General features: G+C 40.7%; 3 protein-coding genes across 3 annotated transcripts; 1 reads left to right on the top strand and 2 right to left on the bottom strand.

Moving 5' to 3' along the window:
* Window positions 1-5141: 5141 nt before the first annotated feature.
* LOC141910085 (uncharacterized) lies at window positions 5142-7855 on the bottom strand. Its single transcript, XM_074800801.1, has 4 exons — window positions 7755-7855; window positions 7524-7595; window positions 7287-7409; window positions 5142-7181 (listed from the first exon to the last, which is right to left on the bottom strand). The coding sequence occupies exons 1-4, from the start codon at window positions 7765-7767 to the stop codon at window positions 5293-5295; spliced, it is 2097 nt and encodes a 698-aa protein (XP_074656902.1). The 5' UTR covers window positions 7768-7855; the 3' UTR covers window positions 5142-5292.
* Window positions 7856-8444: 589 nt separating this feature from the next.
* On the bottom strand, window positions 8445-12372 carry LOC141909645 (uncharacterized). The gene is made up of 2 exons (XM_074800191.1): window positions 12030-12372; window positions 8445-11138 (listed from the first exon to the last, which is right to left on the bottom strand). Exons 1-2 carry the CDS (start codon window positions 12219-12221, stop codon window positions 9876-9878), a joined length of 1455 nt encoding a protein of 484 aa, XP_074656292.1. The 5' UTR covers window positions 12222-12372; the 3' UTR covers window positions 8445-9875.
* A 250-nt stretch (window positions 12373-12622) lies between these two features.
* LOC141909606 (2-aminomuconic semialdehyde dehydrogenase-like) lies at window positions 12623-22387 on the top strand. The gene is made up of 10 exons (XM_074800110.1): window positions 12623-12799; window positions 13703-13903; window positions 14778-14989; window positions 15278-15444; window positions 16296-16366; window positions 16476-16580; window positions 17747-17912; window positions 18612-18725; window positions 18828-18923; window positions 20327-22387. The coding sequence occupies exons 1-10, from the start codon at window positions 12624-12626 to the stop codon at window positions 20474-20476; spliced, it is 1458 nt and encodes a 485-aa protein (XP_074656211.1). The 5' UTR covers window position 12623; the 3' UTR covers window positions 20477-22387.
* Window positions 22388-22936: the final 549 nt, after the last annotated feature.

Below are 22936 nucleotides of genomic sequence, written 5' to 3'. Positions count from 1 at the left end.
ATTCTTTTGTTTGCTCTTAACATTTTGAATTTTCTCGGTTTCGTATGATAACAGCAGGGAACATCTTAGTCAGTAACCTGTCTGTGGTTTAGTTTCACGATCGGATATTTTCACAAACAACGTAAGCCCACAGGGGCTTTTCAAAATTTGATAATGAATGGATGATACCAGTATCCCTGTATAAAAAAAGAAAGTTCTTTTTTATACAGGGATACTGGTATCATCCATTCATTATCAAATTGTGACAAGCCCCTGTGCGTAAGCCCATCCGATTATAAAAAGCTTACCACAAACCTGGCATTTTGTATAATTGTTGTATGAGAGTAAATATAATTGTTTGAAAAACTTTTTGTTTAGTTAATTACCTACTCTGAACTTAATCAGTTCACCAGTCAGTGGTTTTGATGCTATGTTCAGCCTATTCTTAAGATTGACTATGCTCGGATTTTGCATAAACTAACACGAACTGACTCTGGCAGTAGACTCTCCTCGGTTGCCAGAGACGATTCGTGTTAGTGTGCGAAAAATCCGCTAATGTTGAGCATAGCACAATATCAGTACATCCTCTATTCAGCATCAGGACCACTCTGAATCAGTGTCAGTAATTACTGGGTTTGAACCCGGGACACCCCTGTACATCCTCTATTCAGCATCAGGACCACTCTGAATCAGTATCAGTAATTACCAGGTTCGAACCCGGGACATCCTGTACATCCTCTATTCAGCATCAAGACCACTCTGAATCAGTGTCAGTAATAACTTGGTTCGAACTTGGGGCACCCATGTACATCCTCTATTCAGCATCAGTACCACTCTGAATCGGTATCAGTAATAACTGGGTTTGAACCCGGGACACCCCTGTACATCCTCTATTAGAGCGTCAGGACTACTCTGAATCAGTATCAGTAATTACCAGGTTCGAACCCGGGACATCCTTCCTTCTCCACAAAGCACAAGGACCACTGATGTCAGTGAATTATGCTGTACGGTGCTGCCGCTATGATCGACATTAGCGGATTTTGCATAAACTAACACGAACTGACTCTGGCAGTAGAGACAATTCACGTTAGTGTATGAAAAATCCGCTTATGTTGAGCATAGCGGCAGCACCAAAAATCTGGGGATATGAAAACCTTGACTTATTAGAAAACCTCCACTGTTTATTTTATAAAATTATCATGAAATTTACAAAATATTCCCATAACCTTCAAGTATTAGCGGAGTTAGGACGTTATCCTATGTATATAAGCGTAAAGCGTAGAATGATTAATTTTTGGGTCAAAACGATTGAGTGCAAACAAAGTAAAACTTAGTTCAATTCTCTATAAGATATCTTATAATTTATATCTGAATGATAGGTTTAAGAGCCCCTGGCTGTTATTTATTAAGAAGACTTTTGATGACTGTGGCCTTTCGTATATCTGGACACAACAATCTATGGTAAACTCTAGGACTTCTCCAAAACAATTACACCGTATACTCCGTGATCAGCATGTGCAAGAGACAGATTTAGCCTAAATAATAACTCATTATACATTAATTTTAGACAATATAAGAAGGATATCAAATTTGAAAACTATATAAATCGGCTTGATGACGACTTAGTGACCAGTTTATTCCAGTTCAGGATTGGGTCTTACCTCTTACCTGTAAATAAATTGTCAAATCTCCATCTACCGAGACCGATAGATTATGACCCACCTTAGTAACACTTTAGGCGACGAACTAGATTAGATTTAGATTAGATTTTATTTTACTTATAATCATCGCTATAATACATATACATTATATTTACGGGCAGAGTCATCGATTTTCAACAAAAAAATTTAATATAGTAAATAATAAATTATAGTAAATTTTACCAGCATAATACATTTCATTTTCACTTACCGTATTCCGTGAAAGCTACCTAAATTCAAATACCTTTCGGAATCTTGATGTAAAAAAATTCAATTCTTAGACTTGCTAAATTTATCAAATTAGGTCTAGATGTATATAGATCCATCCGTTAGTGTGTGTAAATAGTATGTTGTAAATAACGTTTGTTATGTTTCAAAGTGCTTTTATCTACTGTTTTTGTAAATAATTGTAAATACTGTTTTTTTTCCTCCATATACCATGGGAATGGTTGGAGTGTAATAAATATTCGTATTCGTATTCGTATTCGTATTCGTATTCGTATTCGTATTCGTGTGGCATCACTTCTATTTCATGAGTGTCAGTAATTACTGGGTTCGAACCCGGGATACCTCTGTACATCCTCTGATTCGGAATTAGGACAAATCTGCATCCAGCAAACGCCGTACGGTGGAATATTGATATCTTAACAAAAGTGATTTCTGATACTAATTCAGGTGGTCCTGATGCTGAATAGAGGATGTACAGGGGTGTCCCGGGTTCGAACCCAGTACTGGTAATTACTGATCCTGATGCTGAATGCTCAGTAGTCATCAATTTAAGATATCAACATTTTACCGTACAGTGCTGCCGCTATGCTCATCGTTAGCGGAATTTTCATACACTAACGTAAGTCAACTCTGGCAATCGAGTTGCTGCGCCATTAACTCTAGCTTGCCAGAGTTAACTTTCGTTAGTGTATGAAAATCCCGCTAACAATGAGCATAGCAGCAGCACCGTACGGTAAAATATTGATAACAAAAATACTAGATCACGCGTGCCGTCCTGATGCTGAATAGAAGATGTACATCCTCTATTCAGCATCAGGACCATTCTAAATCACTGTCAGTAATTACCATGTTCGAACAAGGGACGCCCTTTTCATCATCAGGACCATTCAGTATCAGTGTAGTTACTGGGTTCATCCCGGGACCCCGTACATCGTCTATTCAGCATCAGCACCACTCTGAATCAGTATCAGTAATTACTGGGTTCGAACCTAGGACATCCCTGTACATCCTCTATTCAGCATCAGGACCACTCTGAATAGAGTATCAATTTTATTAAGATATCAACATTTTATCGTACAGTGCTGCCGCTACGCTCATCGTTGGCGGAATTTTCATACACTAACGTAAGTCAACTCTGGCAATCGAGTTGCCGCCATTAACCCTAACTTGCCGGAGTTGACTGTAAGTAGTGTATGAAAATCCCGCTAACAATGAGCATAGTGGCAGCACCGTACGGTAAAATATTGATATGTGATTCAGAGTGGTCCTGATGCTGAGTAGATAATCAGGACCACTCTGAATCAGTATCAGTAATTACCGGAACTGGGTTCAAACCTGGGACACCCCTGTACATCTTCTATTCAGCACCAGGACTACTCCGAATCGTTGTCAGTAATAACTGGGTTTGAACCTGGGACGCTCCTGTACATCCTCTATTCAGCATCAGTACCACTCTCAATCAGTACCACTCTCAATCAGTGTCAGTAATTGCCGGGTTCGAACCTGGGACACTCCTGTACATCCTCTATCCAGCATCAGGACCACTATGAATCAGTGTCAGTAATAACTGGGTTTGGACCTGGGACACCCCTGTACATCCTCTATCCAGCATCAGGACCACTCCGAATCATTATCAGTAATTACTGGGTTCGAACCCGGGAACCCCTGTACATCCTCTATTCAGCATCAGGAGGGTTTGAACCCGGGACACCCCTGTACATCCTCTATTCAGCATCAGGACCACTTGAAGAAAACGATTGAATATAAAAATCCTTGAAAAATTAAAGAAAATATAAATTCACAATTGAATAATATTGAATATTTTATTGGTTCAATTTGCAGAATAATGCAGTAGAACTCACTGTAATTCAGATCACTAGGACCGCGCCCAGATTTCTACAAATTTAGTAAAATCCGAATTATGAATAATAGATTAAAGGGTTCCACGAAAATGGAGCAAATATTCAATCGGAATTAAATGAAAATCCGGATTGAAAAACAAGAACGAAGTAAGTTTTACTGTATTAGAAATATACACGTGAAAAAAAACCCACACAACGCGATTTCTTCAGTTTCTAGTGAAAGATTCCAATAAAACAACCAACAATTTGAACTCGCAAAAAAATGTGATAAGAAAATACATATAGTGAAACTCGAGTTGAAGTCATGCATAGTTGGGATGATAACTTCGGTAAGGTCAGTGCTGGTTAAACAGCTGAGGTCGGTTGCTTAGTCATGGCTTAGACTTGAGACCAGTCCAAGACCAACTTAGTTCTATAGCCAATTTAACAATTCAAGATTTAAGACCACAACGGTGCAACTGGCCCCTGGAGTACAGTCGCGCGGTTAATTAAATAAAATTTACAGTCAGTTAGAATTAGTTCACGCCCTTTAACACTAGTACAGGGGTCAGTAGCTCAGAAGTTGGTTAATGAAAACCGGCAGATGAATACCATAGTAACAATGAAATTTCAATTAGCACTATTTCAACTTTCACGAACCAACTCTGAGCAACTGGACTGTCAACCTCTGAAAAACTCTTATCAGTAACAAATCTAATTTTTTGAGTGAAAGAAAACCAGTAATTAATCAGTAATCAACATTGAGACCCTCAATAACATCTTTCATATTTCTGTTCAAATTAATCAGTAATCAACAGTAAGACCCTCAGTAACATATCGCATATTTTTGTACATATCAAACATCAAATCAGTATTTCTTGTTATGAAAGAGTCAGTGTTACACAAATACTGATGATCAGGAATAGTTGACAGCTCTGCTAGCATCAAATGAAATTCTAACCAGTAAACGTGATGAAATTGCGTTCGGACAATGAAATCTGGTAAAATAAACGAGTTCACCAGCATTCATAGATATAGTTTCCTTCCACCACTAAGATCCTATGTACAATGTACATATGTACACAATCGTTTACACACAAAATATCAAGACATTATAATAAACCCATTGTTAAAATACATAGTTCAGATATAACATATTAGTTTTAATCAATATATACAAAGTATCGAATAAATATCGGTAACATTGCAACATCGCGACATTTTTCAAATATTACAAACTTGTTGATGAAGAAATTGCGAATCTATGGAAAAAATATAATTCTCTTTATCGAACAAAACCTCTCCTTTTGTTGAAGCTATATACAAATCTACAGATTATTATTATTATTATTATTATTATTATTATTATTATTATTATTATTTTTAACACGGTTATTACAGATCCAGGGAATCCAAAATCCCCCGTATGCTTCCTGATTACCAAGAAGTGGGTCGGCGGTTCCCTGATTTTCCTCGCAGGGAAATAAATAAATTCAGAATCATCATCATCATCTCGTTTAATTATAGACGATTCTTAAACTGATTTAATCATCTTTCGATTCGACGGTCTGTTCTATAATAAGCTGTTGTTCCGCTGCGACTCTGACTTGCTCCTCGGCGACTGGTTCCTCGGTCAGCTCGTCCTGTTCGCCGTCCTCCAACTCGCCGATCTCGAGCGGTTCGACCGCGTGTACCTTACGCAGGTGACTGTAAAGTTTCTGTTTATTCGTGTAGAGTTTCTCGCAGTGCGCGCACTGGTAGCGTTCGCCGATATGGACGACGCGCACGTGCTGCTGCAGCTGCCAGCGCGTGACGTATGATTTCGGACACAGATCGCACGCATGTTCGCGTTCGAGCGTGTGAATACTGCGCACGTGCGAATTCAGCGTCTGCTTCGAAGCGAACGAATTCCCGCACGTCGAACACGAGTACAACTTCAGATGCAGGTGCACGTGATCGACGTGTTTTTTCTTGTTGCCCTTCGACGTGAGGATCTTATCGCAGAAATCGCACGGGTACATCTCGATGCTGCCCTCGTGTCGCGCTAGGCATCGATTATAGCTGCCGATATCGTTGTATCGTTTACCGCACGTCATGCACAGATACGGCAGGTCGCCAGTGTGCAGACGTTCGTGTTTACGTCTGCCCGACTGTTCGGCGAAACGTTTACCGCAAAACGAACACGGGTATTCCCGCTCGGCGCCGTGTACGACCATGTGACGTTTGAGATGCGCGCGAGTTAGGAAACCCTTCGAGCAGGTGTCGCACGTGTACGGTTTCGGATTGCGACTGTGCGTGCGCAGAACGTGCGTCGCTAGGCTACGCTGCGAGCTGAGAATTTTACCGCACAAATCGCACGGAGTTTTCACCTTCTCGACGACGTCGACGTTCGGTTTGAATTTCGGCGCCTTCGGACAATCGAATCGGACGTGTTGCTTCAGTTTACGCATCGTCGGGTAGATTCCCTCGCAGAATCCGCACTGTACGCGTTTCACGCCGTCTGCCTCGTCGTTCTCGTCGGATTCATCGTCGTTATCCTCTAACCAGAACGATCTTTCCTCTTCGTTTTGCTCGAACGGTTTCATAGCTTTGATCTTCTTACAGCGGAACATGCGCAGGTGTTTTTGAACGGCGCACCGCGACGAGAACACTTTCCCGCACAGACGACACGTATTATCGGTTAGGATCTTCACCTGTCCGGTTTCTAGTTTAACGGCCTCGTTATTCTCATTGTTGCCGTCGGCTCGCATCGCCTCGACGATATCCGAGCTCAGGTTGTACCATTTCTTCGTTTTACGCCGAGTACTGTACTCCTCGGAGTTCGGACAGCGATTCATGCGCAGGTGTTTCCCGAGCGATGATTTACTGATGAATCGACGGTCGCACTTGTGACATGAGTACGGTTTAGAGTCGTCTCGATCCTCGCAACCTCCCGCGCGACAATGGCTGAATAATCCGTCCTCGGTGAGGAACGTATCGCCGCAGATTTCGCACTCGAATAACTTCAATCGGTCGATAACTCGACTGACGTCCTCTAATGATCGACCGGTTTCCTCCTCGCCATCCTCTCCTTCCTCCTCCTCCGAGTCCGGCGCTTCTTGTTTCAAATTTTCATCGATTTGTCCGAGATATTTCAGGACGTTCGCCGCTTTTCTCTTGACCTCATCGTCGACGGCGTCGTCGACCGCGTCATCGACCGCGTCATCGACCAGTTCACCGTCGTCGTCGACCTCCATATTGTTGTGATCGGGCGGATACTCGATAATCACCTCGCTAGTCGCCGTGGTAATATCCTCATTCGTCGGTTCCACGACGTGTTCCATTTTAATCGGAGATTTACCGGTAACCATTGTTGTCTCGTTATCGGTTACGGTTTCCACAGCGACGTCGGATGCGGATCCGGTTTGAGAATCGACTTTGGGGTCTTCGGACACTGGAAAACAACGAGGGGTCAAGGTCAAATAAAGAAAAGTGGGGCCTGGTTTAAAATTTTTGAAAAATATGAAGAAATAAATGTCCAGAAGTAAAATCAACTTACCCTGATCCGATTGTCGTAATTCGGCCCAGTGTTGCCAGGTGGCGTCCTCAGCAAATTTAACAACTTCATCTAAATAAGTTTCGTCTTTTTTCAAATCGTGAATCAACTTTTCATTAGCGTATTCTGAAAAAACAACATCATTGATTTCTTCAATCATTGTCCGACTCACTCAGTCTCAGTCGATTCAGAACAGACTTAAATTAAAATTGAAATAAAAAAATTGACCGAAACCCTTACCAAATCTAACGTATTTGATATCGTGTAGATTTGCCTGGCGAACGATAGACACCAACGAAATAACGTCAACAGCTACAAAATAAACATTCAAAAATAAATATTTACAATATTCGGGATTCGAACCCAGAATCGATGATTCATCGGGAAAATTCGAACTTGAATTCGTTTTAATTCATTAAACGGGCTTTATTGTAATAAATTCAAATGTTCGGTAGTTTGAAAATAACTTACTCAATAAAACCATCGTCGATCTATATCATTTTATGCAGTAAAACGAGGATAAAACGGGCGTAATTTCATCAGTTAACAACAGCGGCGCCTTTAAACTCAATCACTACTGTGTTTAGTGCGGATATGACGAAAAGAAAAATTCAATTCAATTCAATATTCAATTTATTTCAACATTTAATTACATAAGAACCAAAAATACAATTTAGAATACAAAAAACGAAAGAAGCACCCTTATAACAGAAAATATGAGGATGCGAATTCCGTATTGATTTTACATCTGTCTATGTTCTTTGCTGGGCCTTTGTTATCATGTTATGGCACACTAGAGGGACACACTGAGATTTTAAACTGTGTGTTGCTTAGAACCAATTATTTTTTGAGTGACGTCAGTGTGTCAAGCAATGTTCGACATAATGCCAACAAACTGCCCCCGACTCGAGCCCCGCCACCCATTCCAAGAGGTCAGAGGATGCATTGCTCTAGAGAACAGGCGGATAAACAATTCCAACTTTAATTGTCAATCTGGTTAAGTGCTCTAAATGATGATCTAACCTAAGTCTAACCGTCTATTCAGCAACTGGCCCCTGAGTAACCAATGGACGCCTATTACAAATACATCCTCCAAACACGAATGAATAAAACAAAGACGACTTAGTTTCTCAACTTGATGATAATTCATTTATTTTCTCATAATCTTAACCAATTTCAAAGCCTATAATAATTTATTTTGCAGCAAATAAATATACACACGGGTATGTAAAATAAAATAAAATGATCATTTAATTTCATTGTATCATCGATGAATTATAAAAAGCAACTTATTCTCAAGCCATAAATCATTCACTGAAATATCATATAATACACAAGTGAAATGAGACCAATTTTTATACAAACATTAGTTTTCTACATTGATTTCAATTTCGTTGATTCTCAAAACAATTTAAGCTACATCTTCAAGCATAACACGAACACTTCAACTGAGAGACACAAGTGAAACTAACGAATCAGAGGATAATTAGTTGAGACAAAATGTTTTAACTGGTGTTTATTTGACTGCTCACACAACTAAGGACTGCACAGTCGGAACTAGTTCAGGGTAAAAAGTCAAATTTTAACAAAGTGAGAAACTGAGTCCAGAACTGTGGAACTGGATCCACAACTGTGGAACTGAGTCTAGAACAGTGGAACTGGATCCACAACTGTGGAACCGAGTCTAGAACTGTGGAAATGAGTCAAGAACTGTGGAACTGAGTCCAGAACAGTAGAACTGAGTCCAGAACTGTGGAACTGAGTCCAGAACTATGGAACTGGGTTCTGAACAGTGGAACTGGATCCAAAACTGTGGAACTGAATCTAGAACCGTGGAAATGAGTCCAGAACTGTGGAGCTGGAACTAGAACTGTGGAGAATGAATGCTGACCTGTGGAACTCTGAACAACTGTACTGCTGTGGTTTTCTAAAACCATAATAACGCGTAGTAACGTCCTACACATGCATTTCATGAAACTACAGAAATCACTCGACACACAATTTGTAGCAAACTCCAACATCCCCTGACCCCCCCCGCAGACCCCCTCAACTTTTCTATACTATTCTAATCATTCTAACGTCTTCTCAATATTCACAATAATTACATTGAACGACATCAGTTTTACCCGTCATAAATTATTTCTAAATAATTCAACAATCATAATATAAACCCTCGTCAACAATTGATAGGAATATATTTGTTTCCATAGAGACAATAAACAATGGATACCGGGTATCACTAACCGACGGACTGAGACTAACAGATGCCGACAGCTTCTGCACGTGTTGCTTGCTTTACAGTTTATAGCGTCAAATAATACAAATGCATAGAAAATAAGTATTAAAATCCGTCACAATTATCTATATCTCATTTCAACACACAATATCACTACCGGGTTCAAGCTTCGCTATTTCGTCCGATGACAATAAGTTCAAACTGGCCTTAGCAAAGTCTACACTGATGGCATATAGTGAAACACATAACACTGCAATATTACTGTAGACTCAACCCAAACTCAGTTACTGAGTTCAGGACTGAGTCCAGCTCTAACAAAAACCATCTAAGTTATGCTAAAAATATAAACATTTCATCTAACAATTAATTTCACTGTTTAAAGTCATTTCTTTAACGCGAGTGGGACCTGAATTTTGCTGACCGGAACCAGTTTTCCGCTGACCGGTGCCGGGGTATTGTTGACCGGTGCCAGGGTATTGTTGCCCGGCACTAGGGTATTGTTGACCGGCATTCAGTTGCCCGGAGCTGAGAATATTCAATTGTTTTTCGGTGCGCTGTACGACCTCCTCAGTCGGAGACGACGCTCCGGGTTTCATCGACGTCTGCTCGTTGGTGTTACCCTCGGTGGTGCCACCACTACCCGTCTCGTTCGAGAACGCCTTCAACTCTAACTGATCGAGCGCCGATTGAACCATACGAATGCAGTTTTTTCGCGCTTGTCGTATTTGATCTTTACCGCACGAGTCGACGTCGTCTAAACTAATCATATTTCTTGTTAACATCTCCTCGAGGTATTTATATTGTTTGTCTTTCGATTTGCCGTTGAAATGATTCACCTGTTCGAGAATATCGGTCGTGTCGTTTTCGATGTCTTTCACTTTTTCCATCGACGCCAACTCCGGCGGTAGACTCTGGTATTTAGCTTTACGCGCTACCTGCGGCGATGACGCGGCCGATGCGCATTTCTTATTGGCGGCGTCGGCGTAAAGCTGATCGGTGCGTAGTTTCGACGCCATATCGGCCGATCTCGGTCTATCACCAGCTGCAGCTGCCTTGTGCTCGCGTATCACAGGTATCGCATCTGACGTTATCACATTTTCTGATTGGTTGCGATGTTGTTTATTTCCGCCTCCTTCTCCGACCTGATGAGATATTTTGATATTTTGTTCGGCTGGTGCAGTTGGAAATGGCATTTGTGGATATTGCTGAGGTCCTGCAGGGTACCCGGGCATTCTCGAGTTTACCTGGGGCCCAGTAGGGTACCCAGGCATACTAGAGTTCATCTGGGGCCCGGTAGGGTATCCGGGCATTCCAGAATTCTCGGGCCCGGTAGGGTACACGGGCATCCTAGAGTGTTCCTGGGGCCTGGTAGGATATCCCGTCATCCTTGAGCTTTCATGAGGTCCAGTAGGGTACCCGGGGCCAGTCACTCTAACATTCTGCAAGTGAGGAGGATACCCGTATTGATGCTGCTGCTGCGGCTGTGGTTGGTTATTTGGATACCACTGTTGTTGTTGTTGTTGTTGCTGCTGATTGAAGGGTGGATTTTGACTATAACCTCCTCTTTGTATTGGAATCTGTACACTACCATCAGACTGATAACTACCTCCACCTCGAACCTAAAACAAAATATAAAATCTGTCATACATAGTGGGCCAGAGGGCGGCCACCAATAGGGGGAGTGAGACATAGTGGGCCAGAGGGCGGCCACCAATAGGGGGCGGGGGAGACATAGTGGGCCAGAGGGCGGCCACCAATAGGGGGAGTGAGACATAGTGGGCCAGAGGGCGGCCACCAATAGGGGGAGTGAGACATAGTGGGCCAGAGGGCGGCCACCAATAGGGGGCGGGGGAGACATAGTGGGCCAGAGGGCGGCCACCAATAGGGGGAGTGAGACATAGTGTGCCAGAGGGCGGCCACCAATAGGGGGAGTGAGACATAGTGGGCCAGAGGGCGGCCACCAATAGGGGGAGTGAGACATAGTGGGCCAGAGGGCGGCCACCAATAGGGGGAGTGAGACATAGTGTGCCAGAGGGCCACCAATAATAGGGGATGAGGGGGTGAGATAGTGGGACAGAGGGGGGCAGGGCTCATCAGTGAAGTTTGGACTGACAGTTGTGATCCTCCCACCATTATAACTATCGATGAAACACTATCAGTTAGTGTTATCCACAGGGACTTGACACAAAAGGATTTTGATCCCAGTATCCTAGGTACTATATAGAGACAGTCTTTTTATATATAGTACCTAGGATACTGGGGTCAACATCCTTTTGTGTCAACAAGTCCCTGTTGTGTTGACGATTATAAAGAAAAAAAACCCACATTCAGAAATAAAAATGAAGCCCAACAGGTTTCCTTCAGTGAATGATTTGATGAAACTATTGTAGCGCAAAATCTGGATTTCCCGTAACCCGGATGATGAATTTTGTTGGTGCCTACAAATGATCCAAATTAAAGCGGATTCTCCTCTGACTGGTACGTAGTCGTAGCGGAAATTGAAAACTTACCGCTGATTGTTGTAGCGGACCCTGACTGCGCGCTGAATGATGCTGACCGCTTCGTTCAATTGAATCTAATCGCGGATCTTTCCACGTTGTTACTTGATTGACGTGATCTACATAGAACGGCATACCGGTCGTTGAGTCGAGTAACATTTCCCAGCCGTACGGAAACGGTTCCTGTTGATAATTAGTTGTCATCGCTGGCGAGTGGCTTCAATATATAGTGATTTCACTGGTCAGCATAAAGTGCGGTAAGAATACCCTAGAATTACCTAGAAATATCCCTAGAATAGGCTAGAAAACCACAGAAAACTGTAGAACTTTTGACAAGTCGTCCGTACAATCAGGACGTACACTCCGGAATCTAAAACGGACGCGGATATCGTGAAAAACCGGATTCGGCTAATTCTACAGATTAGCTGCAATATATTCATTGGTAATGCTTCTAGTTATGAATCAATACGACATATCTGCCGCGTTTTAATAGTTGACCCTAAAACCGCTGTATGTTATGAACAAATTGTCTTTTATGAATAATGTATTGAATTGAATTTGTTCTCGGTTTTCCCCAATTTCAATTGCAATTTTATTCACGACAAGATGGAGGCGTCTGGTGAGCTGACGATTGAAAACTTCGTAAATGGTAATTTTGTGAAGTCGGATGAGTTGATCGATAGTTTCGACCCATCAACTGGAAGAGTTTGGGCAAAAATACCGAACAGCACAGAAACTGAAGTGTGTCAAGCGGTGAACGCCGCTAAATCTGCATTCAAAGGGTAGGCGTTTCAACACAACAGAAGAGAAATGCAAGACTCACTCAGTCAATGAGAATACCCTGATACCGTCTTCCAGGCCCAGGGACCACGACACACAGCAGCAGGACTCGTATTCTGGGATGAATAGTAGGAGAATTAGTTTAGACCATCAAATATTTCGGGTACACTGGTACTTGTTTCTTTGTTTAGTACCTAAATAATGTCTATTTCAACCTGACTTGAGAGCATTCCGGGTGGCCTAGCTCGCTAATTTTTGGGAGTACATACCTGATAAAGGTCTTAATAGGACCAGAAAGGACAGGCAGTCGACCTAAATCATCATTTTTTAATCCATTTGAAACTGTTTTAAAGGATATCCAAAAAGTGAAAGGGGTTAAATGAAGAGAAGTGACTCCATGATTTGAAAGTTTAACAATATGTTTCCATGCCTACGTACCAAACTTCAGTTGGTAGGCATGGAAACATATTGTTAAACTTTCAAATCATGGAGTCTCTGTTCTCTCAGGAACCCCTCTCAATGCAGATTATATGGATATCCTTCAATATAGTTTAAAGTGGATTAAAACGCGATATTTTAGGTCGACTGCCAATGCATTCTGTTCCTAATAAGACTTCCATCAGGTATGTACTACCAAAACTGACTGAGCTAGGTCACCAGGAATGCTCTTAAGTCAGGTTGAAATAGACATTAGGATGGATGATGGCCTGGCCAGAACTTCAAGTACGAGCCCACTGTGGTGTGGTCTCTTGTGCTTTTGATAAGTTGAAGCTATGGTTGTGGTAAAAGTACACTTACCTCAGAGCCAATATATTAAAATTTTTCGAACTCTATTTTGATCGCGATAACATCACACATATCCCTGTTATCCCCACCATTACTGAAAATACTTGATGTTTTTTCAGCTGGTCGGGGAAACCTCCGCAGGAACGATCACAAATTCTGCTACAGATCGCGAACGTTTTGGAATCGAAGTTAGATGAATTCGCTCGTTTCGAATCACGCGATCAGGGTAAACCCGTATCCCTGGCAACGATGGTTGATATTCCTCGTGCTGTTTATAATCTTCGATTCTTCGCGACGGCCATTTTACATCATTTAAACATGTAAGTCATGACACGTCCTACTGCACACTAGTGAAACCTGGTGGATCCCCTATCGCCACAGAAGTAAATGTCCTACTGCACCCTATTGACACCTGGTGGATCCTCACTTACCACAAGTGGAATCCTCTATTGCTGCAGTAGTTAACATCCTACTGCACACTAGTGACACCTGGTGGACCCCATATTGCCACAGTAGTTAACATCCTACTGCACACTAGTGACACCTGGTGGACCCCATATTGCCACAGTAGTTAATATCCTACTGCACACTAGTGACACCTGGTGGATCCCCTATTGCCGCAGTAGTTAGCGTCCTACTGCACACTAGTGACACCTGGTGGACCCCATATTGCCACAGTAGTTGATATCCTACTGCACACTAGTGACACCTGGTGGATCCCCTATTGCCACAGTAGTTAACATCCTACTGCACACTAGTGACACCTGGTGGACCCCATATTGCCACAGTAGTTGATATCCTACTGCACACTAGTGACACCTGGTGGATCCCCTATTGCCACAGTAGTTAACATCCTACTGCACACTAGTGACACCTGGTGGACCCCATATTGCCACAGTAGTTAACGTCCTACTGCACACTAGTGACACCTGGTGGATCCCCTATTGCCACAGTAGTTAACATCCTACTGCACACTAGTGACACCTGGTGGATCTTCACTTTCCCTAAGTGGAATCCTCTATTGTTGCAGTAGTTGACATCCTACTACACTGTAGGGACACCTTTGGATCCTCCCTTGCTGCAAGTGGAATCCCTTATCGCCGCATTTTATATCCTACTGTACAATAGCGACACCTGGTGGATCCTCTATTGCCACAAGTGGAATAGGCATGTTTAGTTTTATTTTGATTGTAGATCTCATCCTCTTGAGAAGATGGATGCGTTCAGTTATACGACCAGTGAACCAGTAGGTGTCGCCGGTTTAATCAGTCCGTGGAATTTACCGATTTATTTACTGACGTTTAAAATAGCTCCGTGTATCGCCGTTGGCAACACGTGCGTCTGTAAGCCGAGCGAAATGACGTCCGTTACTGCGTGGATGCTCTGCAAAGTATTTCAACAAGCTGGTAAGAGATGGGGGAGAGAGGGAGGGAGGGAGGCAGGGAAGAGAGAGACAGATAGTTGAGTGATAGGAGGGGGAGAGGGTAAAAGAGGGATTGAAACAAAGTTAGAAAGCACCCCAACTCAAAATACCGATTTTGAAATTTCGGATATGATTGCCGCGACCGTGGCAGGTGGATTTTATTCCTTAGATCAAATCCTGAGATTTTTTCAAATAACTATAGTTAAATTTGGAGTCTCATTTTCCCTCTGTAGAGAAAAGTGTAACTGGATCCTGTATGTTTTGTATTTAGGGTTACCGCCGGGTGTTGTTAATATGGTTTTTGGTACCGGACTGCGGACTGGTAACGCTCTTATTAAACATCCCGATGTGCCGTTGATTAGTTTCACTGGTAGCACGGCAACTGCTGAAACAATTCAAGTTGCTGCAGCTCCTTTCTGTAAAAAACTATCCCTTGAGGTAATATGTGTGATGTTAGTGATAGGACTGTGTGCCCAGTTCAACAGTTATATTGAACTTTGGGCATTGTTCCACAGTTATATTGGACTTTGGGCATTGTTCCACAGTTATATTGGCCTTTGGGCATTGTTCCACAGTTATATTGGCCTTTGGGCATTGTTCCACAGTTATATTGGACTTTGGGCCCAGTTCAACTGTTATATTGGACTTTGGGCATTGTTCCACAGTTATATTGGACTGTGTGCCCAGTTCAACAGTTATATTGAACTTTGGGCATTGTTCCACAGTTATATTGGACTTTGGGCATTGTTCCACAGTTATATTGGCCTTTGGGCATTGTTCCACAGTTATATTGGCCTTTGGGCATTGTTCCACAGTTATATTGGACTTTGGGCCCAGTTCAACTGTTATATTGGACTTTGGGCCCAGTTCAACAGTTATATTGGACTTTGGGCACAATTCCACAGTTATATTGGACTTTGGGCACAGTTCCACAGTTATGGGACAGTGGACGCAGTCCCTCAGTTATGGGACAGTGGACGCAGTTCCTCGGGTATGGGACAGTGGACGCAGTTCCCCAGTTATGGGACAATGGGCACAGTTCCTCGGGTATGGGACATTGAACACAGTTCCACAGTTTTGGGACAGTGGGCACTGTTCCACAGTAATGGGACAGTGAACACAGGTCCACAGTTATGGGGCAGTGGGCACTGTGGACAGTGGGCACTGTTCCACAGTTATGGAACAATGGGCCTAGTTCCTCAGTTATGGGACAGTAGGCACAGTTCCACAGTTGATGCTATTAAAACCAATTTATTAAATGTTCTCTTTCTCCTCTCTAATTTGAACAGCTCGGTGGTAAGAATCCAGCGGTCATCTTCAATGATGCTGATTTTGACAAATGCATCCAATTTACAATAAGGTAATAAATACCACGGTTACTACGAATGAAGTGAAGCAAACTTAGCGTTTCAGTCGCTGAAAACAAAGATTTTTGAAATATTTTTTCGATGTTTATCAATTTTTTTCAGATCAAGTTTTGCGAATCAAGGTGAAATTTGTCTTTGCACGAGTCGAATATTCGTTCAGCGAGGAATCTACGATCAATTCGTCTCCAAATTCGTCGAGGCAACTCGGTAAGAAATAACCTCCTCAATAAAACATAACGTTATTTATTTTACGACTGAAAGCTAATTGTCTTAAGTCTGAAATATAGAGTAGCGTACTACTTTATACTTACAACATGCAGAGCTGCCAACTGTTCCTTGATTTTCAGTATTTGTTACTCTTTTATAATGAGAAATACTGATTAGATTTGATTGATGCTTTAACAAATGGGAAAGATGTTACTGGGTCCAGTTTCTCGAAAAAAGTTTAACTCAAATTTTTGGTGTAATCGCTATTGGTTACTTCATCTTTTCAATGATGACAACAATTCAAACTTGACCGTTTTAGGCTTAAACTTTTTCGTGAAACCGGGCCCTGGAGGGTTTTACTGTTGATTACTGATTAATTTGAACAGAAATATGAAAGATGTTACTGAGGGTCTTACTGTCGATTACTGATTAATTTGAACTGAAATATGAAAGATGTTACTGAGGGTCTTACTGTTGATTGCTGATTAATTTGAACAGAAATATGAAAGATGTTACTGAGGGTTTTACTGTTGATTACTTATTAATTTGAACAGAAATTTGAAAGATGTTACTGAGGGTCTTACTGTCGATTACTGATTAATTTGAACAGAAATATGAAAGATGTTACTGAGGGTCTTAAGGTTGATTACTGATTAATTTGAACAGAAATATGAAAGATATTACTGAGGGTCTTACTGTCGATTGCTGATTAATTTGAACAGAAATATGAAAGATGTTACTGAGGGTCTTACTGTTGATTACTTATTAATTTGAACAGAAATATGAAAGATGTTACTGAGGGTCTTAAGGTTGATTACTGATTAATTTGAACAGAAATTTGAAAGATGTTACTGAGGGTCTTACTGTCGATTACTGATTAATTTGAACAGAAATATGAAAGATGTTACTGAGGGTCTTAAGGTTGATTACTGATTAATTTGAGCAGAAATATGAAAGATATTACTGAGGGTCTTACTGTCGATTGCTGATTAATTTGAACAGAAATATGAAAGATGTTACTGAGGGTCTTACTGTCGATTACTGATTAATTTGAACAGAAATATGAAACTGAAGATGTTACTGAGGGTCTTACTGTTGATTACTGATTCCGTTGGGGAATTTTATAGATTTCAATATTTTTGTATTGTTTTTGTTGTATTTGACAGTAATATTAAAGTCGGTGATCCACGTGTGGAAGACACTCGATGTGGAGCGCTTGTCAGTAAGGAACATCTCGCTAAAGTGAAGGGCTACGTGGAAATCGCTAGGAAAGAGGGCGCCACTGTCGCGTGCGGAGATGAAGATTTGGATCTTCCGCAAGAATGTAAAAATGTGAGAATATGAAATTTTTTTCTCAATCTTCATCATCATCAGAAATATAGCCATCAGACATAGGACAATCAGACATATTGGACAAATAGACATTTGCATTGGTATAATTTCTCAGATATAGAAACATGGACTGTAGGCATTGGATTATCAGATGTAGGATTATAACGCATCAGATATATGACTACCAGATATAGCACTATTAGATATTGGACTATCAGACATTAGATATAGCACTATTAGATATAGGACTATCAGACATTAGATATTGGACTATTAGATATGGGATTATCAGATATAGCACTATCAGATATAGCACTATTAGATATAGGACTATCAGACATTAGATATTGCACCATTAGATATGGGATTATCAGATATAGGACTACCAGATATAGCACTATTAGATATAGCACTATTAGATATAGGACTATCCGACATTTGATATAGCACTATTAGATATAGGACTATCAGACATTAGATATTGCACCATTAGATATGGGATTATCAGATATAGGACTACCAGATATAGCACTATTAGATATAGCACTATTAGATATAGGACTATCCGACATTTGATATAGCACTATTAGATATAGGACTATCCGACATTAGATATGGCACTATTAGATATAGGACTATCAGACATAATATATTGGACTATTAGATATCAGTTGTAGTTGTGATCCATTCTATTTTCAGGGGTATTTCATGCGACCGACCGTCATCACAGACGTCACCGATGAATCCCGTTTGATGCAAGAAGAAATCTTTGGTCCTGTTACGTGTATCGTGCCTTTCGATACCGAACTGGAGGTAGGCTTCAAGCGGATCGCATCAAATATGACAAAAAAGACCTTTGCAGAATTTTATCGTGTCGAATATATTATCGATACTTAATACGGATATTATTTTTAGGTGATTGAAAGAGCTAATAATGTGAAGTACGGTTTATGCGCGACTGTTTGGACTCGGGATACCAGCTGTGCCCATCGCGTTTCACATAAACTGCAGGTTCGTTACTTTCTAGAATTAAGTTAAAAAAGTTTATACAAATTTGACAGATTAAAAACGAAATGAAATTTTTCAAGAATTGGAATAAAGGATTAAAAAACTTTTCAGACCCTCTCTTTAGAGACCATCTTCACATGACCAATTGCAGAGCTGCCAACTGTTCCTGATTTTCAGTATTTGTTACTATTTACAACAAGAAATACTGATTGACCAATTGTTTACAGTGGGTTTGGGATCCAGTTCCACAGTTGTGAGTTAGAGTTAACTCTGAGTTAAGATTAGTTCATTTTCAAAGATTTAACTCAGAGTCAAATCTTTACACAGAACTGTGGAACTGGGTTCTGGAGTATGCGGGCGAAATGATGTTTGAATTGAATCCATGCTTGTAGCTAATCATTGAATGAAATACTTGAATGGGAGTGTGGGGGAGAGGGGGGTGGTTGTCAGATGTAGAGGTAGTACGCACGCTTGAGGAACCGTGACTAGAAGGGAAGGGGTCTAGATTTTCGTAAATTTTTGCATACATGATAAATGGATGATCTGTATTAATATGGGTAGAAACTAGAATAAAATAGTTTAGGCTAAACAAAAATGATACCTTGTTTCTCCGCAGCGGCCGGGTCATTTTTGTAAAATATGATAAAATTTATAAACAGTTCATTTCTATAGCGGCCGGGTCTGTTATGGTGAAATTGATCACGATTTTAAAAAAAGTAATGTATAGGGTAGATAGGCGGCCGGCCGGGTCAACATTTAAGCTCAGCAGAGCGGAGAAACAAGGTATCAATTTTTTTTGGCCTTATTTCTCTCTAACCAAACATTGGTACAATCATAGAGGTTACAAGAATTTACACAATAGAAATTTATAATTCACAAAAGTTAAAAACATAAATACATATAGAATAGAATGATAATTAAGATAATAGATTCATGTAATTTACTGGAGTAACTTGACATTTACAAATCTAGCAAGTTTAATTATGATATTGTTATTAAAGCTGATAGTGTCTGGTGGAGAAGTAACGACATAAACATCGATGGCATTAACCCTTTCAGTGCGTCTACACCGCAGTGCGGTGTACGAATCAGTGATGGATTTTGCTAGTACACCACACTGCGGTTTATCGATGTAATTAGTAATTAGTAATTATCTCTGTTGAAAGATGGCAGCACCTGTCAAACATAGTGAAATATCAGTAACTAACGATACACCGCGCCGCGGTGTAGACGCACTATAGTGCTATTCCCGTTATTAAACACACTAGGGTGGAACTTTTCAGAATTTTCAAATTATCTTCAGCACTATAGGGTATTGATTAGTCAGCACTGAAAGGGTTAAGCGTTAGTTCGATCTTCGCATTCAAAGGATTAATTGTTAATTTTGTGAATTGTTTGTATTTTAGGCTGGATCTGTTTGGGTGAATTGTTGGCTGGTTCGAGATCTCAGTATGCCGTTCGGCGGAATGAAATCTTCCGGAATCGGACGCGAGGGATTCCGTGAATCGATCGACTTCTTCACCGAAAAGAAAACCGTCTGCATTCAACTCAACTGAACCGATTGTCAATCGCTCGCTCTAATCGGAAACCGGATTTTTGAATGAGAATTTCAAATTTAAAAAGGGTTACAAATTTTGTAGATTTTAGTCGGTTAATTTATGGTAATTAATCTAAAGTTGATCTAAAATTCTTAATATAACGTCCTCCTTACAATAGTTTCCTCCTAACTTTAATGTATAAGTTGCTCCTTAAAGTATGTATAATTTTGCTCCTTAAAGTACTTAATGTACCGGTACTTAATGATTTTAAGTACTTAAGTTTTTAACGTACTTAATGATTTTCGACAATGTTTTAAATTTTGTGAAATTTGTTTTTGAGTTTTTATCCTTACCGAGAAAAAATGATATGATGGTTTGTGAAACTTAAAGCCAGTTCGGGGCTGTGTACAAATCATTCAAGGGCTTGCTGATAGTTTACGTAAAATGTTCTATTCAATACAGCTGAGGATGACTACAATTAGAAGTTTACATTGCAAATATCCGGGTCCAGTTCCACAGTTTCGCTTTATATTTGACTCTGAGTTAACTCATTGAAAATGAGCTAACTTTAACTCAAGAGTTAACTCTAACTCAGAACTGTGGAACTGGGTCCTGAATTCACAGTTAACTCTAACTCACAACTGTAGAACTGGATCCTGAGATAACAGTTAACTCTGAACTCACAACTGTGGAACTGGATCCTGAGTTCAGAGTTAACTCTGAACTCACAACTGTGGAACTGGATCCTGAGTTCACAGTTAACTCTGAACTCACAACTGTGGAACTGGATCCTGAGTTCACAGTTATCTCTAACTCACAACTGTAGAACTGGGTCCTGATGAACAAGGGTCATAAGAAAATACAGTCAAATCCGCTTTATTCGGATCATCTGAATCCGGATTTTGGTCTAATTCGGGCAATATTTGCAGTCCACTTATTCATTAATTTACCCCTGGTACAAGAAAATGACTTTGAATCCGGGTTTCCGGTAAACTGGATGGATGAATTTGTTGGTTTCAAATGACCCGAATTAAGCGGATTATACTGTACTTTACTTCCTGGCGCAACTGTCTGTTTGAAGTTCCACCATGAATAGTTCAATGGTTTTATGAAATGCCCCGTAAATCGCCATGAATACAACTTTCTTGGAGTTTAATTGATCATTTTAATTAGGATAATGATATATTTTATGCAATTTGTATTGATCGCTGTCTCAATTTTCTCAGCTGTCTCAATTTTCTCAATTTCACACGTGCATTATAAGAAAGATAAATGTTAGATCGTTCACCTACCAATAAGGTATGTGAGCTGGGGTTAGTTTTACAATCTGGTGCTTAAATTAAACAGGGATTGGATCTAAGAAAATAGGACGCGACAGGGTCCAAAAGAAAAAGGATGGGAATTTCTCGGATTTAACGAGGAAAGACCCTCAGGTGTTTCCAGTTGGTGGAAATATCCCCCTAGATCCACTCCTGGGTCAGCTGCACAGTCATGACTTAAGTCCAAAAAGATGTCTTAAATCTTAAGACCAGTCTTAAGTTGTTAGATTGGTTATAGAACCAGAATGAGCTTAGACTGGTCTTAAGTTGTTAGATCGGTTATCGAACCAGGATGAGCTTAGACTGGTCTTAAGTTATAAGATCGGTTATCGAACCAGAATGAGCTTAGACTGGTCTTAAGTTATTAAATTGGTTATAGAAGGTGGTCTTAAACTGATCTTAAGTCTTAGCCGTGACTATGCAACTGACCCCTGATAGTCGCTTCAATCAGGGTTATTTATAATTAGTGTTAATTATCATGTAATCAGTAAACAGTATTATAGAATTGTTACTTAATCATAAAATGCTCAATTAATGAAAAACTGCATCTGCTGCTGCTGCTGCTGCTGCCGCCGCCGTTGTATCTAGATTTTAAGAAATACATGTACTAGGGTCTTTAGGGTAAAAGAAATAAAGTTTAGTTTAATTGTTAGATTCCCTTATTGTTCGTTGTTTGTGGAACTCGACATCAATAAAATAAGGACGGGCTTAGTACATCCTCTATTCAGCATCAGGACCACTCTGAATCAGTGTCAGTAATTACTGAGTTTGAACCCAGGACACCCCTGTACATCCTCTATTCAGGATCAGGACCACTCTGAATCAGTGTCTGTAATTACTGGGTTCGAACCTAGGACACCCCTGTGCATCCTCTATTCAGCATCAGGACCACTCCGAATCAGTGTCTGTAATAACTGGTTTTGAACCCGGGACACCCCTTTGTCAGTAATTACTTTTAAGATACACCAATATTTCACCGTACGGTGCTGCCGCTATGCTCATTGTTAGCGGGATTTTCATACACTAACGAAAGTTAACTCTGGCAAGTTAGTGTTAATGGCAGCAACTCGATTGCCAGAGTTGACTTACGTTAGTGTATGAAAATTCCGCTAACGATGAGCATAGCGGCAGCACCATACGGCTGGAGACCCCTTTACAT

The sequence above is a fragment of the Tubulanus polymorphus genome, chromosome 8 (genome assembly GCF_964204645.1).
Source record: "Tubulanus polymorphus chromosome 8, tnTubPoly1.2, whole genome shotgun sequence".
In the NCBI taxonomy this organism is placed as follows: Eukaryota; Metazoa; Nemertea; class Palaeonemertea; order Tubulaniformes; family Tubulanidae; genus Tubulanus; species Tubulanus polymorphus.
Note: the sequence above shows the minus strand (reverse complement) of the source record. Positions and strands in the feature narration are given on the sequence as shown.